Source organism: Numida meleagris, chromosome 5 (genome assembly GCF_002078875.1).
Source record: "Numida meleagris isolate 19003 breed g44 Domestic line chromosome 5, NumMel1.0, whole genome shotgun sequence".
NCBI classification, from domain to species: Eukaryota; Metazoa; Chordata; class Aves; order Galliformes; family Numididae; genus Numida; species Numida meleagris.
The window spans coordinates 58,778,800-58,796,599 of record NC_034413.1 but is presented as its reverse complement, the minus strand read 5'-3'; the positions used below and the strand labels follow the sequence as shown (position 1 = coordinate 58,796,599).

Sequence of the window (17,800 nt, the reverse complement as noted above, 5' to 3'; positions counted from 1 at the left end):
AAAACTGGAGAAAAGGGATGCGTAACAGTTCTAGGAATACAGCTGTAACCTCTCCAGGTGTTTCCTGAACACTCAGACCACAGATAGGATGAGACTGATAAGAGATGCATTTTTCCCTGTTGAGATAAAAAGCAGAGGAGAAGATACTCAGTGGTTTCAAGCTGAGAATATGGGCAACTGTACTCTAATTCTGGAGAACTCTATTTGCGTGGAGTTAGTAAAGCCTCTTAATTCTATGAACAAATGTTTGTGCTCTCCCTTAGCTCCCAAAGGCATGTAGAGACCTGCAGTTATTTAAGATTCACTGATGTAAAAACTACTCTGAAAAGTTTCTCAGGAAGATCAATGTTAAGACTTTGCAGCAGATCAAGCTGTGCACATGTGATGTACAGCTATTCAGCTGCTGAGCTTATTTACAACCATATTATCAACAGCTAATTTGATTCCAGCTGGATTGTGGAGCCAGCAGTCCTGTAAACCAAGCAACACTGATAAACAGCAACATTAAACTGGAGGAATGCATTCATCTGCTTGAGATGTGTGATGAAACCATTTCAAAGCCGGTGGGCAAATGTGGCTGCTGATAAGAAACCTACAGAACAAGAGACGTTATCGCTTTCAGCTGATAGTAGTTGACATACAGGAGTAGCTTGTAGCAGGGTGAATGAAAGCCTCAGATCTGATGGCAGTATAATTTCAGAATATCCTCAATATACAGGCAACTCCTCCTCCAATCATGTAATTCAGTGTAGTTCTATCAAAGTGAAGCATCTGATTTCTTAAGTTTTGAAACATTATCTCAACATATTTTGATTTTTACTAGAACAGAAAGGCTAACAGGCCTGAAATTGAACTAGTAACATTTTAATTTTATTTATTTATTTATACAAAACTGCCCTTCAGACGTAAGTTTGTGCAGCAGCAGTGGAAAGATTTAAATGGCAATCTGCTGCAAATCAAAATCAGAGTGAATAGTTTCATTGTCAGGTGGATTTCCTCTCTTCTGGAGTTGCATCAGTGTGATTTTTACCTCTCATCGATATGACGTTTGTAAGAAGCTTGCCTTGGTTTCAGAAAGAACTGCATCACGCATATTTGCAAATCAGAATCAGTTGATTTATGTTTTATCACCTCAGACTGGGGGACCTTACCGTTTAAGAAGTCGTATATGAAGATATATTGACCTTGACTGTATGCCTTCATTTCTAAAGTTTTGAGTAGTGTATTCTGTGGTCAATAAATAAGCAATCTCAGTGGTTTCTTCCAAACATTCATGGGCCACACTGGATCCCACTGTGAGGAACAGCTAATAGTATGGATTATCCCTACTCCAAAGAGTTTGCCCTTTAAGTTTTGAGGGCAGAAAGCATTCTGGTGCATATGATGGAGTATCAGAAAGTCTTAACCAGCATCATATGAGATGATTTTAGTCTACCAGGTACGTAATTATTACTATGCTTCCTTGTAGGCAAAAAGTAATAAGGTATATTAAAAAGAGGAAGAAATTGAATGCTCACAGGCATGAAGGAGTTATGTGGGAGAAAGCAATAATGTGTTTGTTTGAAAAATATAAGGCTATGGCCAGAGAAGTCTTGACGTTTTTGACAGGGCAAATGCCGGAGTCATGACAGGTAGACTGGTTGGTAATATGCTGTGAAAAGCAAGGATAAATAGTTTGCCTTTGATACAACAGAAGGGAAGTAGACAGTGGCAGGACAGGACAATAAGCTGATAGAAGACACAACTGTGACAGTGTTTGCATGACCGCTCCAGATAAGTGGGACAAGATTATGTCTGTCATGACTCGAAATGGGTATAGCTGAAATTCAGGATGTGTGGATGAAGAGCAGAAGTGCACATCTCAAAATAAATACAAAGAACTAGCTGATGTACGCATATAATCCTTCCAGATATAATCTTTCCAGAGGCAATCAGTGTGCTGCAAACCTCAGGTATCCTCCTGCTCATTCAAAATCCCTTCTGATTCTGATAGCTTCTAAACAGCTACAGAAGGTATGGCAATCTTCCTCATCCAGATGAGGGGCCACCAACAAAAGCATGTAGGGTCATGTGCCTTTAAATAGCTATTCTGCATCAGACAAGTTTCAACTTGAAGTCTCATTTAGTCCTGCTTCTCTTCTCCTCTTCTCTGAACTTAGCTATCAATACAAATAAAATAATGCTATAATCCTTTAGTGTTTTCTAGATTTCAGTAACATATGGGAAGAGACTGAATGTTTTCCAGACAGGTTGTTTGCTTGTGCAGCTTGTTGCCTGATGCATAAGTCCATTTCTCTGTTTAGTAACTGCTAATTCTCCTTCACAAGTTGTCACGTGGGATATTACCAACACTTTCCAAGTCTTCCCCGTCCCCTTACCCCAATGGAGGAAGAGGATTTGAACTTCTCATCCTTGCAGCTTCCAATGCAATTCATGTCTCCTTGCCAGCTTGACAGAGCACAGGTTAGCAGTGATGTGGACGTGCAGTTCAATGGGAAATGTAGAACTTGTGCTGACTTTCCCCAGGTACTCATTTCACTGCCCCCAGTTTAAGGATATAAGAAGTCAGGGAATAAGCCTATGTGACGTGCTCATCTGTGAACTTCACTGTGCTTTGATTTCTCTGCCTGTTTTGGGAATAGCATCCAATCTGCAGGCATACTGGAAGGTGCATAATCCAGATCTTATAACGAAATGATAAGTTTATTCCTCTTGAAACTACTGTTTGCTTTCTGCTGCTTGAGCTGACCTGAACTTAAGACAATGCTTTGAGGATACAATCTTGTTTCAAGCCTGTAAAATGCCTGGTTTTGTTTTCTGGTTTATCTTTTAAATGTGCTTCGCCCAGCTTGCATTTACATAGGTTTGGAGATTAGCTGTGTCAAAAACTTAATTAGAGGTGCTTTCCTAGTTGTACTGTGTGATGTGTAGCCTACTGATCCGTCAGCTACTGGAGTTCACTGTGTGAACCATGACAAAAATATATAGTAATGTAATGTTCATTTTCTGATTTTCTATTCTAGATAGAAACACCGATGCTAGTAAACAGCTTAGGAAAAAGGCCTGAGTAGGGTTTAGCTCAGTTACTTTTTGCTCTCAGGTACTATGACATTTAATCTAAGTTAGTGATCTTACCTCTGTAACAGAAAGAGTGAGCTATTTTGAGAATTCAGTTAATTGCATTGTATGATAGGGTGTCCATGGTAGGGACCACCTCTACAATGTGCCAGTTGGCCTATTGGCTCCAGTGGGAGGCTGTCCTACTTTGGACAAGCAATAGGCTCTAGATCAGAATTATAGTATATGTATACAGAGAGAGAGGAACAGAGAGAGGAATTGTAGGTGTATAGATAACATTTTAATTGAAAGGTCATAGTTTAAAACCTGAACAGTCATCTCTTTCATGTTGTTAAATCTGGTTGTAATTACCATGTGACAGAGAAAGCAATAGACCAGTGTAAAATAGCCCTGAGATACAGACTGTTATCACTTTATTGCAAGGTAATGATTGGTAATCTTCTCTTTCTGTGACTTATGTTACTCCTTTAGAAAGCCTCATCTTCCCCTTCTGTATTTCTGTTATTTTTATGTATGACAGTTTTCAAGATGACCTTTAGTCTTTTTTTATTCCAAAGAATACCAAACATTGATATAAAGGATGATGAGAAATATAAAAGAATGGTTTTATTCTTCGTGTTCTGGGAATGACAACATGTCCCAAAGCTTTGCAAGGTGATAATTAACAAAATGTAATTTAATTCTGGATGTTTGCTTTGGTGTGTGATCTATTTTGCACATACAGGCATGTGTCTTATTGGCCTAGGTAATTGCTGGAGGAAAGATCCATCTAATAATGGAAATGTCATAAAGTCGCTGATAATGACATAAACGTAACACAACTTCAGGCTTTGAAAATGTATTTTTTAATACTAATATGCTTACTGAATGTATCATTTTCATCTGAAGAGCTTAATATAACTTCAGCCAGATCCTTAGCAGCTCTGTAATTGCATCTTAAAGAGCCAGCCAGGTAATTCTCCTGTGTTTCAAAGCAGGGAGATGTTTACACAGTTCACTGGCTGGGCAGTCAAAGTTCAGGGAGTTTCAATCTGCCAGATGTCTAACAGTGAATGTGGTCATGTAATTTATATGTCCTGAGGAGCCAATTGTCCTGTCAGAGATTCTGGGAATATATTTTTCCATGTGTATTTAAAAACGTTACTGTTCTTTAACTGAAAAAAAGCATGTTTAATATTCATATCAAGCCTTTGGTACAGTACTTGATGTTCCTGCATATTTTTGTTCACATCATGCTTCTGACATATGAATTTTCATTGTTTATTTTGTAGTAAGTTACTGTCTTATTATTGTTCTCCTTTCAGTTTGTGTATCTGTGAGTGGTACGTCTGTGTTTCTCAGTAGCATTTGTTTAAAAAAGCTTTTCTTTTGCCTGACATTTTCTTGTATGTGATGTGGAAACTTCGGGATGTGACTGCAGATCAGAATACGTAGGGGACTGAGTCAGTACCCTTTGAAGGGTGCCTTTGTCAGGTGTGACTATGACCCTACGAATGAGAGTACTTTGAGAGTAAGGCTGAAATGCTTTGCTTGGTGTCCTGCAAGTTTTTTATTTCTACCTTCCCTCCAACATTGCTCTTAACAACGTAGGTCTCTCTGACTGCACTCTCAGCCCAGTAGGACATGCAGGTCACTCTGCATCAGCCACGGGCTACGGATGGCCAAGGGTCTGATGCAGCCACCTTCAAGCATCAGTAGGGAAGCAACAGAGAATGGGCTTACCTGACCCTTCCCTACTCAAGGCCATGGGCAGCCATCACTTGAATTATAGGAAATGGTATAATCCTATATGTAATGGAAGGTTCCCTTCCCAACATCCATTTAGGCAACATTGTGGTAGAAGTCTTTTTAAAGCTATCTGTGGAAATAACACATTATTTATCAGATGAGTAAATACATATTTTTAAAAGGCAAAATAAGCCATCTGTCATCTATGCACATCAGAGTGGAGACTGCATTAGTCTGTCAATAGCTGAGCTGTCAAAATCCAGTTTTCGAGAGTATAAATTTCATTTTCTGGCATTTAACAAGCCAATTGTATTATAGGGGTAACAATAACAACCATTCCCAGAATTCATAGCCTGTACAAATCTCTTTGCTGTTGAAATGAGACTAAAAGAAACCTCCAATTGCAAGTTACTTGATTTGTTATTTAGAAAAATCTGTGACTGAATACTCATTATTCTGAGCCTGTAACAGCAAATTTGTCAGGCTGGAGGTATATAAGTAGAGGGTGAAATAGCCATCTCCAGTCTGTCTCCCAGGAGCTCTGAGAATTTTGTTGAGAGTGCTCAATTCAGTTTGTGGTGAGCATTTGTGCATATCAGCTTGTCCAAGGTCAGGTCATGGATGGTTGCATATGCAAACAGGATCCCCAGGACTTACTGGACTTTCTGTTCTAATCAGAAATAATTTTTTTCACCTGAGACTGCATTATTATAACAGTTATTATTCTAACAGTTATTTTTACTTTTTGCATTGAAGGTGCAAAGTATTGTGAAGTAATGAAATGAGTCTCACATGATCCGCCAGTATGTATTCTGCCTGCAATATTTCATGATTGTGCAATTGTTAGGTGTGGTAAAAGCAACATGCATCTCTGCAATATTCTACCTGAGGATTGAGGAATATCAGCATATACCAATGTCCTCAAGAACCAAAGTTCTTTAGACATATTTAACTTATTATAGCACCATGTTTTCTCCCTTTGAGTAATTGAAAATTATCAGCTGCTTTTATTAGATTATGAGAATTCTGTCTAGAAGGAGAAATACCACAGGACCCATTTTGGTAGTCATAACTAGTACAACCCAAAGTTCTCTGATAAAAAAAAAAAAAAAAAATTGCTTTTGATTCGGAGTTGACAGACTTGGATTTATCAGTAACATACATATGGCTGAAGGAGAGAGATTTACCTTGCCTGGTCTCCTACAGTAAAACGGAAGTCCAAGTGTAGCTTTAACCTTTGCGTTGGATCCAACACCCAGGGGGTGAGTCTAATGGGTGAATAACAAGTTAATTCTGAAGAGAAAAACTTTAAATGTATTGCTCCCTAGGGCTTATTTGCCGAAAATCAATTATTTGCACAAGAAACAGACTTCTCTTTTGCCAAGATAGAATCGGGGATGGAAAATGAAGTGATAGTGGTCTGGGAGAGATGTTTTGTAAGTTAGGAACATGGGATCAGAGAAAACGGTGTTGTCAAGTACTAAGGAATCCTGTTAAAGAGTTACCTGTCATGAAACAGCAAATGTGTGCTTAGTGAAGACTAACTTGACTGCAGAAAAACTGATAAGGGCAAAAGTAAGATTGGGATCAAGTGTCAATACAGTAACAGGTTGTCAGTGCAAAACTGGATAGAAACATCTTTTATTGGAAACAGTTGAAAAGTTTGACCTTGCAAACATTTGTGCTCAGATGTCTGCTGTTATTGCTGCACAGTGGGAATACAATCTCTTCTGATTTAAGGACAGTAATTAGAACAGCTGGATTAACAGGTTTCAAATACTTCAGAGTGAACTGATGAAATTGCTTACACTTAAAACCAGTCAAGCTCTCACAGTATATTGAATTAAGCCTGAAGTTTCAGCTGCAGAGCCGAGCTAAGACTTTTCAGAGCAGAGAGTTCGTGAGTGTGCTGACCATAAAGGCACTTGATGCAGGAGTTAGAAAATGAGTTCTGTAGCTAATTTTGCTCAAAAGTTTGAAGTTGATTGTTAAAATGGCATTCAAATCCTTTTTGGCTTTGAAACGTTGCATCATGAATCTACGTCTTAGACCTGGATTAATCAAAGCACGTGTTTACAGTTTTGCTAGCAGCCTTCCATAGGGATGTAGTGTATGTAGAGTCTTGAAGAAAAAAATATGGGATGCATACATCTTAGTTCAGTATCAGAGCATATTTTTGGCTTTTGAGCTCATGAATCTTTATATCTCTGGAGATATAAGAGACCATCTAGAGTTAAGTGATGTTGCTCTGACTGAGAAAAAAGTGTTTGCTTTATAAATGCTGAGCAAGGTTTGACATACCATTTTTCTTAAACAGCTAGGAAGATGAAAAGTGAGAACGAAAGGGAAAGATGGCCATTATGATCGGTGGACAAAGAGGTGTTCAAAATTAACGCTTGGATGGAATGAAGAGTTGTTGGTCTGAAAAGCTAGTGTCATTTGAGATACTTAAGACTGAAATCTATCTGTGAAAATATGGATGTGGAGATGGATCATTTTGAACTCTGTCAGTACTGTGTATATCTGAACAGCATCAGCACAGCTCGTACTAGCAAGTAGGCAAGAGCACATATAGCTCTTAGGGCAGCAGCTCTTGGTATGAAGGATGAGGCTCTCAGGCTGAATTAGTTTAAGTAGCCAGATCTGTGAGGATTTTAGATTTCTTTGTAAAGCACAGCAATAGCCCTTAAAAATTTCCTTAAAGACTACTGTCCTATTTGAGCTGCAAAAAAGTAACTAAGTAAAACATGTTTCTGATACCCAGTTTCTCTTAGTAAATTTGCTTCTTTTAACAAATACTCTTACCTGCCATACCTGACTGTTACTGGCCGCCCTTTCCATTGCTCTCTAGAATAATACAACTCCTTGAAGCAAACCATTTCACATCCACTGCCTGCAGAAACTCTCTGGTGGGGACTGCAGTGATGTTGCTCCATGGCCATGCACATTGTTTCCAAAAGTGCCTGAAGAAATGCAGCGAAGGCTGAAAATCACAAATTATGATTTACTGTGGTTGTGACTCAGTGTGGCAAATGCCTTTGAAAGGTTGTCTTTTTGTCTTCAGTGGTTGAGACCAATTAAAAGTGGTCCGAAAAAAAGTGTGGAATGGTTAGAGAAGGAACGCTGATCTTGGTTCTTTGAGACAAATGGCATCTTACAGGTTTCGTTTTTGAAAAAAGGTTCTCAAGAAATGCATGGTTAAGCATTTTAATGAGAAAATTAGCTTTCAATGAGTTGCATGTGAAGAACATTATTTTTTCATTATTTTAGTCCCATTTTCCTAAACATTTCAAAATTTGTAAACAAACTTGAAAGTGTGAAAGTAAACACTATTAAAAATGCTTCACAAAAAGGAATAGCTTTTTTTATTTTAAAATTTAAAATAATGCTTGAAAATTGTTGACAAGTTCTACTCAGAATGAACTCAGATGAAAAGCTCTCCTTTATTAAAAAAGGTGTAATTACTGCAAACGTTGTTTGACATTAAAATATACACATTTTTTTCAGCAGTCCCATAATTACAATTGTTGCTCGCTCTGTGAAAGTTAGGCCCTATTATGTGCATAAATGAATGGTGACTCTTTAATGGCAACTACGATCATGATTTCCTGCTGTTCCCAAAACGACGACGTCTTCATCACATCAGAGAACTCTGGCACAAAGTGGAACATAAATCTAAGGCAATCCTCAAAGCTAAGGCTCTGGGATCTTAATAGTCACAGTTGACTGTCTGGTTTTCACTTTTGTGTGACATTTCTGATTGCATAACGTGACGAATAACTACAAAGATGTTGTATTTCACTGAACTGTAAGACAGCTTCATGTTGTTGTCAATGGGGTAATAAGGCCTTTTTCAGCAAATGGAATTGTGTAACTTTATTCTGAAGCAATCAACTCAGCCTGCAGAAATGATGAGAAGAACTTGGAATGGATGGTGCACATGAAATGTCTGAGAGGGGATCTGACAATGACTGAAGAAGAAATGTCATTCAAATATCATTTTCTCCTATATAGCATAAAATAGGAAGGGGAAAAAAAAAAAAAAAAAAAGAACTGAAAGCAATGGCCCGTCCAGTTTAGAAGTGTACAGTACCAATTGCCTAAGATACCAGTGTATGAAACTTGCAATGTGCATCAGCCACGGAATAGACTGTACAACAAAACAATTATTCTCTAACTCATCATAATTAGAATATGTTTTGTGTGGGAGAACTTGAGGGTTTTAGCTTTTTCCCACTTCTACTGCTGTTCCCTAATATCTGCTGCTGGAATTCTCATATAACCAAAGGGAAAACATACCAGAATTGATTTTCTTCTGGGAAACGTAACTAGCTTCACTGAAGCTTGTGCATCTTTCCAGATTTATTCCCCTTGAGCACTTCTAGCCTGAATTCTTGCTCTATTCAGCCTTTTTTGTCCCCTAAAGATGCAGTGACAAAGGGGCCATTTAAAGTGAATAGATAATCTCTGTTTGTATCTGTCCATATTATTAATGGCTGAATCTTCACATCTTTCCTTGTTAATTCAAAAAAATAAAAATAAAAAAATAAAAAGTGTGTCTGGGCTGCAGCCAAAATGACAGTAAAGAAGCAGCAAAATGCTTAGGAATAAAAAGTATGTGATGCAGACTGAGTTTCTACCTGTGACAGTTTACTGACAACATATTAGTTTTATGTACCTGCTTGCACTATCCTTTGTCTTCAAAAATACTCACCAAACAGTTCAGGGGAAGCAATTGACATAGTCCCTAATGAAACAAGATAAATTGTCCTGTAATGATGATAACAGCAAATTCACTAAGTGAACTGCAGTTTGCAAACTCTGCAAATTGATCAAACCAAGATTCCTTGATTGCTTACTTAATCGACTGTTACGCTTTCTCTCCTGACCCTCTGTAGCCCAGTTGCTTTTGTCAGCACTTTGGCAACTTATGGACTCCCTGTTTGCTCCTCCAGTTATGAATACTGGAAGAAAAGCTTCTGGCCTGGGGATTTTATATGTATTTAATTTGTGATCTCGACCAGAATGTGAGAATGATCTCATAGACATACAGTACTCTTTACATCAGTCTAATGACCCTGAGGAAGAATCTTTCTTAATTTGGTTCATGCATTTGGATGCTGAGTACCCTAAGTATTTTTGTAACTCTGGGAAGGGTAACACTTGTGCTTATTTAGCACTTAGAGGTGTCCTGCCTGCAAAAGATTTTTTGTTGGAAGTGTACAGAGAAAAAACATATTTCAGCCAGTGGTACAAGTGAATGATGTGGTGAGACTTACTTCATAGTGATGTGACCTCTTAGAATTGTGCTTCTATTTTGTTGGCAGAAGTAAAGAAATTTCCAAATTTTGTTAAAATCTTAGTGATTATCTATTGTAGAACTTTCTTCATAATGAGACAAATGAGTCAGTAGTCAAACTAGTCTGCTTCAGGTTGGCCATTCAAGTCTTTCTGGAACTTGCTTCATTGGGGATACATCCTCTAGGGAAACTGGGGGAAAGAGGGATACCAGTTTGTGCACAACACTGAGAATGAGGAACTGTTCCTGCTAGTACAGAGCAATTGCTGCCTTCTGCAGGAAAGGCTTAGATGGCATTTAGAAAGTGGTGAAGATGTGTTCTGCCTACGCTCAGTCTGCAAATCTTGTGATCCTTCCAGATGAAAGGCACTGGGAACTTTGCAGTAGTATTTACGACCTCAACTCAGCAAATATTATGGATATCAAATTTAAATGTACTGCTCTGATGCCTGAAGAATTGAAGGGGCTTTGGAAAAGATTTACAAGTGGCTTACAAATCGCCTATTCATAAGTTCCCCTGGGTATCTCCCAGTCTGTGTAACTCGTGTATTTGCTGTACGATGATGTGTGAATGTGCAAATAGTGGTTAAAATGTGCTCATAAAATTAAGGGGTAAGAAAAAAGATAGTTTTGACCTTGCAGCAGCCAAAAGTGATGTCCAAATATATTGCTGTGTGTTTTGCTACTGGTAGCACTCAAAAGCTTACTGAAAGAGCGTTTGCTTACATTTCCATAACTGTGTCATCCAAATAACTCTGTCTCAAAGAAATTTAAAAGAAAGTTCTGATCCATGTGTTAAGTCAGTCTGTGAGTTTTATTTGTTAACAGATAGTTGAAAGATCGTAAGCTTGTTTTACTAATCACATGGATTTTCATAGTCAGTAATCCTCCAAAAGTAGAATATTGATAAGCAAAAAGGAACAGCTGGTTGTATAAAAATAGGTCTGAAGCATAAAGATGTCACCCTGGATGGAGAACATATCTGAGCTTTTCTGCTAGAGTAAATGGCTTATTTTTGTTTGGAGTAGTAGAAGTGATACAGGGAAGCTGAGGACTGAGAAAAATATGTCTTTTATTTTGACAAGACTTAAGTGCTTGTCCAAGTGGTAAATGATGTATATACATGTGTTTGTATGTATGTATCTGAAATATCGTTATGTGGATGCATGTGTGTATCACTACCCTAATCAAATGGGGATGCGTTTGAAAATTCATATCTATTTCCTTAAGTTTTTACATACTTCAAAGTAAGAACAACAATCATATTTTTAAAGCAACATCTACTCAAGTTCAGGAAGGCAGTTACCTACATGCCTGAGATTGAGCACAAAGTCAGGCCCATATGCAGTAAATTTTCGCATACTAGGCAGCAGTGAATCAAAAGTTTGTATTACAGCAGTGTTTCAAGCAATGCTGTTATGTATAAAAGGTTTTCCCCTTGTTTATGTGATACAATTTCTCTTTCTGTATCTCTTTTTAAGCTATCTATGAACAATCATGTGAGGCTTACCGGCACCAAGGGAAGACGTCAGATTTCTTCTACATTGATTCTGATGGAAGTGGACCACTTGGACCACTCCGGGTTTTTTGCAATATAACAGGTAATGACCTAACTCTGCATTTGGTGCTTCATGTGAGTTCTAATGGTATTAACATGTCTGTCATTGTGCTTACTAAGAAGATGCCAGAACCATTGTTCTTTCAGTAGTGGAAAAAGCAGAGAATTGGTAGTAACTGAAGTTTGATTTTGGAGTGTTTCCTTAAGTAGGATCCAAGTAAAATTTATTTCTAAACCTTAAGCTTAAAGGTCCCAATTTCTCCTGTTACTAGATGATATTAACAGTGGTATTTGCAGCTTGTAAAGAGCTCTGCATAGTATCATAACTTTTAATGGGATGTCTGTAGTTTTACTAAAGATCTGAAGACTTAGAATTCAAGCTTTCTTTTGTAACTGAATAGCTTTTTTGCTTTAGTAGAACACTAGATCTGGGATTCAAGTAAAACGCTGCAGAAATAAATCCATTTCACAGAATCTGGTCTGTTCACTTTCCAGACTAGCATACAGCTTCAGCTAAAAGCAGAGGGCCTACTTGTGCCAGAGCTCTTGAAATAGAACTGTGCATCTGTAAATGTAGTGATAGAGAGAAGCACAGCAATAAACAGGTTGTCTTTAAACAAAAGGAAAATGTTGTTTCTCATCATAACCTGAGATTGTTGTCAGGACATGGCAGAAAAAGAGCTGCCTGTGACCCCTCCTGATATTCAGCTGGCACTACATGTCTCAAAGCAGGAGGTTCACAGGCACACAAAGCAGATCTTTGTTCACAATTAGGGCAAGAAAGTCCATGCCTTACAAACTGGGGATGATTTTAAGTTCTCTTGTACTGAGCTGGCTGTTAACCTTCACAGTCTAACCCTAACAGGAATTCTTTCCCTCATATGAGTGTGATGCTTTTGGTGTTTCAGAGAATGCCTTCATCTACCTGGCTACGTGTGTAGATGAGGAGTGATGCTCTCAGGAGGAGGGTCACCAAAGTGAGAGAGAAAGAGCAGAGCAAGTGCCTGGACGGGTGAACTATTCATTAAGACACCTCAAACTTACAGTTCTCTAGCTTTAAAATAAAAAGGTTTTCAAATGAAAATCCCTATCTGGCAGACTCCCTTCCAGTAACTGGGGCCCACTTTGTGTGTAGGGTTGTCTTGCAAAGGCATGAGAAAATTTTATAACGTAGCCTTTATATCATGGATGGGGAAATACCGTAGAGCCTCCTTTCTGCTTTTTGTTATTGCAGTGTAGAGGAAATTTCCTACACTTCTTCCTATTTGACTTTCTTTGCTTCCTGTGGCCAGATGAGACTGAAAGAATATTTTATTATCTAAATTGCTTATTCTGGGTGAGTATAGTTTACCAGATATCTCAGTCCAGAAAACAAAGCACTCAGGATATTCATATTTTTTCCATAATCTCCTTGTACTTAGAGTGTCTCAAATTAAATTTTTATTTTGATTTAATTGAGCAATCATTATGTTAATTAAATGCACACTAGTTAATTGTTAAGTATGTTTTTCATTCAAGTGTAACACATATTTAATAAGTTTTGTCTTCTTCACTGTCATTGGATTTTGTACGCATTGGAACAGAGTTTCACCTCTCTGTCTGAATATCCTTCCTTGATCTCCAGTGTGGGAAATGTGCTCATTTTTATTATTTATCAGATAAATATCTGTGATCAAAACATTGTCAGTCCTTTTTATCTCTGCTTAAAATGCAGGATTTTTGACAAACTCCTTGCAGATAGTGCCTGCTTTCTTCAAATAAATTTCATTTGGCAGAAATCCAGAAGGCCTGATTTCCTCTCTGTAATGAACTTGCTGACATTCTTGTTTTATTTTGGTTACGAGGAAATTGAAGGTGGGGAAAACTGACAGAACCTGCTAGCCTGGAAAAATTTTATTCTTTCTATTTCTTCTTTTCCCCGAGATGTCTCATTTGAAATAGGGGAAGGTCATTTGTCTTCGATACCTCTTATTCCTATTGCATAGAGGAGGACCAAGGCACAGAAATAAATGGCTTTTTTTTAACTATCAAGAGAGCTTGTGGTACAATTCGTTTATGTTTTTGTATCGCTAAATTTATGAGGACTTCTCTGAAAGTAATGCCTCCTATTTTATTGTGTTGGCCCACAATGTCAGAGGTGGATGTTGGTGGTATGGCAGTAGATGTTGAACCTTCCCACCAGTGTTCTTTTACATGTTGTTGCCATGTGGCAGATGGCAGCAGAGGGGCGGTCTGATGTGGAAGTATGTATGAAGTGAAGGGGTGGAACTGAATTCCTCCGTATGGAAAAAATGGCCACCGTTGGTATTCATTGACATTTGCTGATCGTTTATGGAGACCAAACAGTGGGTGTGAGCATAGTGAGGTGATGGGTGGTGCGTTTCAGCATTGGTGACAGTGAGTCACCTCTACTGATGCAGGTTTTTGTGAGTATGGCATGCAGAATCTTGTTCACTGTTGGTGAAAATGCATAGCTAATGGTGGTGACTCTTGCAGACTGAAGAGATGATGAAGGGAACTGCCACAGGAAAGCATGGAGGATATAAGTGTGAGGAAGAAAGAAAAAAGGAATTGATTCCTCCTCATAATATGGGAGCTAAGGAGCTATTAAGATATCAGGATTCAAATATTTGTTATTACTATTATTATTTTTATTCTTGACACAATGAATAACTCAATTTAAAACTTATTACCATGGGACACCATGAAGAGCAATGTATCAACAAGGGAAAAAAAAAACAAACAGGCTAACAAAAAAATAAAAAGACTCATGTCTGATAGATTCAGAAGGTGCAAGTTTAATTGCAACTCCCATCTCAGGCAGCTGCAATGGGAACGAGAAATCTTTTTGCCTTTTTTGGTTTCCCTGAGTATCCATTCTCCTTCAGAGGTAGAGGCTGGCTCCTGAGTTTTGTTTTTAAGTTTTGTTTTTACTCAGGCTGGCAGTTCTTTTCATATGCTGTTTAGGAAGAATTAGATTATTCATGCCCAAAATGTGTTCAGGCTGAAGAATTCAGAGGTAAAATGGAAAATCTGGGGAAATGACTCATATAAAAGTAAAGATGTAGTGAGCTCTAATGACTTGTGGGAACTGCAGTGTTAAGTGTCTATGAAAGATGAATCCAGAGGATTCAGATTGTTCAAAATAAGAAGCATCATTGCATTTAGAAAAGTGCTGTTCCTTAATGTTCACTTATATTTAGTTTAAATCATTTCTAATTTTTATCTGATTAACTGAACATATTAACGTTCAATTCCATTGCCAGCTCTTACTAACCAGAGCAGGTTAACATCTGCTATATAAATACTGGTGTCTCATCATAGACATCCAATATGTGATGTGGGAAGAAAACAAAAAAGAAAAAAAAAAGAATGTATAAAGCCAATTTTCAGCATGGCAAAAATTTAACAGTATATTGTTGCAGGATATCAGTTGATAGCAGAGTGAATAAATATATTTATTCATTGTCTGGAAAATTCGCTGAAAAAGCAAAGTGACAAAAATTGTAGGTGACGTGCTATTATTTAAGTTGGTCAAGAATAGGGAGAGTAGGTGAGGTACTTCAGAAGGATCTTGTCCTGAAGGCTGTTTATATCAAGTAAAAGTAAAATATCTTGTTGAAATAGGCGGTGATCAGAAATAGTAAAATGCCTAATTAAAGGCATAGAGAGGCATCTGTACAAAGAGAGGCTAGAAGTAAATAATCCATGGTTATTTAGATTAGAAAAACTCAAAGTGAATGGGCCTCACTTACAGAAGTGATGTTCATTTGCATTTTCTTACATTAGAAATAACGAGACAATTCAATGACAATGAAGGACAACAAACTTAAAAACTAGATTAAAAAAGAGAAGGACAGCACCTTATTAACATATTGTTTTCTTCACCTTTTCTACCCATTACACCCAGAGCAAAATAACTTTCTCAGAGAATTCATTAATTATAGTAAACAATGAGTATTCCACACCAGCTATGTGTGTACATGAGGGAAGAAAATTGGGTATGCGCACCCAAACCATGAGCATGTGTAGGTAGATGATAAGAGAGATAACGAGTGTTTATGAGGAATAGTATTTCCCTGTAATCTGATTGTTTGACAATTAGCCCAATTGAATTAATTTTCACTTCCCACTGAAATGGCTGATACAAATCAATATCAGAAAATGGCTAATGGACCACCTCAACCTCTCTTTCTATCATTGTGAGGCTTACTCTTTTTCTCTTGTTGCTTAGAAATCTATTGATGTCTTCATCTCCTCTGGAGTAGTTTTTACCTTTGATATCTCAAAGATTTGCTTACAATACACTGAGTCATTTTGTTGTCTTATTTTTTTACTGATGTTGGTTCACTGTATGCAGACCCTGGGCCATCAAATCAATAATGCTTAGAAATTACTATGAAAAGATCAATGCTTAATTTTATCTTGGCCAGATATTTGTGCAGTTCTCAAATGGCTTTTTCTTTTTCCTCCAGAGGTGTAAAATGGGGAGAGATGAGTCCTTATCTCAGCCTTTGCTGCTAGTCAAAGATCTGTTTTTGAAACTGCCGTAATGAAAAAAAAAAACAAATCATTAGTGAAAAAATCTCACTGGTTTTACATTCTTCTCTGAAAATGCAATTATTGCTTATTTTCCTGATTCAAGACAAGTAAGGCTTTATCTTCTCTGTCTCAGAATATTATATGGAAAATGTGTTTATCTCTCAGATCTAGTAAGAAATTCTAAAAATATGTCAAGGAGATTGCCGAAGTTATACTTGCAATACTTTACAAAATTGCCTCTAGCCTTTTATTCTCTTTTCATTTAGCTGACAATAATAAAGATTTTATTCTTCTGCATTGAACATATTCCATGGTATGTAAACAGGGCTGAATTCAGGAGGATATAAGTTATGTTCACAGTGAAGTGTCTAAATACTTCAGGTGTTTCAATAGTCCCTCCCTCAACTGATGTCCAGGCAGACATCGATCTCTGATGCTCCCAACGCAGTTATGGGACTGGTAGTGTTTCTTCCTCTGGCATTCATCTTTTCTCTTATTTCCACACAGAAATCCAGTTCATCAGCTTATATAAACTATCTATTTTTCCATAAGAAATTATTGTTTCTTCCTAATTTGTATAAGAGTTACACTGATACAGAAATCACCCTGTCAGCTTCAAGTGGGGCTGGCATCAGTTAGGCTGGAGCAATAACAGAGAGGAGGAGGACGTTACGCTCTTAACTGTGGTTTTACTACCTGTAATTACGTAACTGTGGGACAAGAACTTCAATGGTGAAATCCCTTGGGTTGTCAAATGAACCAGATACAGCTTTGAATGTCTTTGTGAAGTTTTTGGAGTTTTTTTTTATTTTGATTGGTTGCTTTTTGTTTGTTTGTATATGAATGTACCTTGCAGCTTACTGTCTATAATTGTGATTGACTTTATCACTGGAGAAAACAATGAACAGGAATCCTTTACAAATTATGTACTACAGTTTAGATAGAAGACAGTCCTTAAAAATTTACAGTTTATCCCCTCAAACATTGCAGGTTTTTTAGCACAATGCATTTCTGACAGTTTATATATTTCTGTTCAGAGTTTTCATTAAGTATTCCAGAACATCATAAAATGAAGAACATTTAATGTTTATATTATGTCAGAGGCATTGTGCTGTCACCAGCTGCCTTGCTGTTTTCAGCAAGCTCTGCGCTGTGAAATTGCTGTGTTTCTGATGAACTTTATGGCACATGTCCCACAGGCTTTCTTCACCCTCACACATGCAGGAGACCACCAAGGAAGTTTTACTGCAGATGAATGTAACAGATGTTTTCCTCTAACCTTTAACCAAGGGTTACTGCAACTTAATTGATCTCCTCCCACATTCACAGAAGCTGTCTTACAAGGCTAGGATCCATTTGCCCCAGATAAAGCTGCTGTGTGCCGTGTTGGAAACTTTCAGATGTACTATCCAGTCTCCTGGTGTTGCTCCAGAAGAACAGCAGGTCACCAGTGGGGCTCCACTTCTTGTCTGCTAGATTCATGAAGGTGCCTGAATCTCAGAAGGCATCTGAAACACTGGAAGAGTCACATGTTCCAGGGGAAGTTTAGGTTGGATATTGAGAAAAATTTATTCTCAGAAAGATAGTGAGGCACT

The 17,800-nt window shown here is 37.7% G+C and overlaps 1 protein-coding gene across 3 annotated transcripts in view; it reads left to right on the top strand.

Moving 5' to 3' along the window:
* Positions 1–17,800, top strand: part of CNTNAP5 (contactin associated protein like 5) — a 274,310-nt gene that overhangs the window by 165,542 nt on the left and 90,968 nt on the right. For all 3 annotated transcript variants that reach the window (XM_021397542.1, XM_021397543.1, XM_021397544.1), the window contains exon 13: positions 11,587–11,706. In XM_021397542.1, the coding sequence (XP_021253217.1) occupies positions 11,587–11,706 (120 nt within the window). The remainder of the gene's footprint in view (positions 1–11,586; positions 11,707–17,800) is intronic.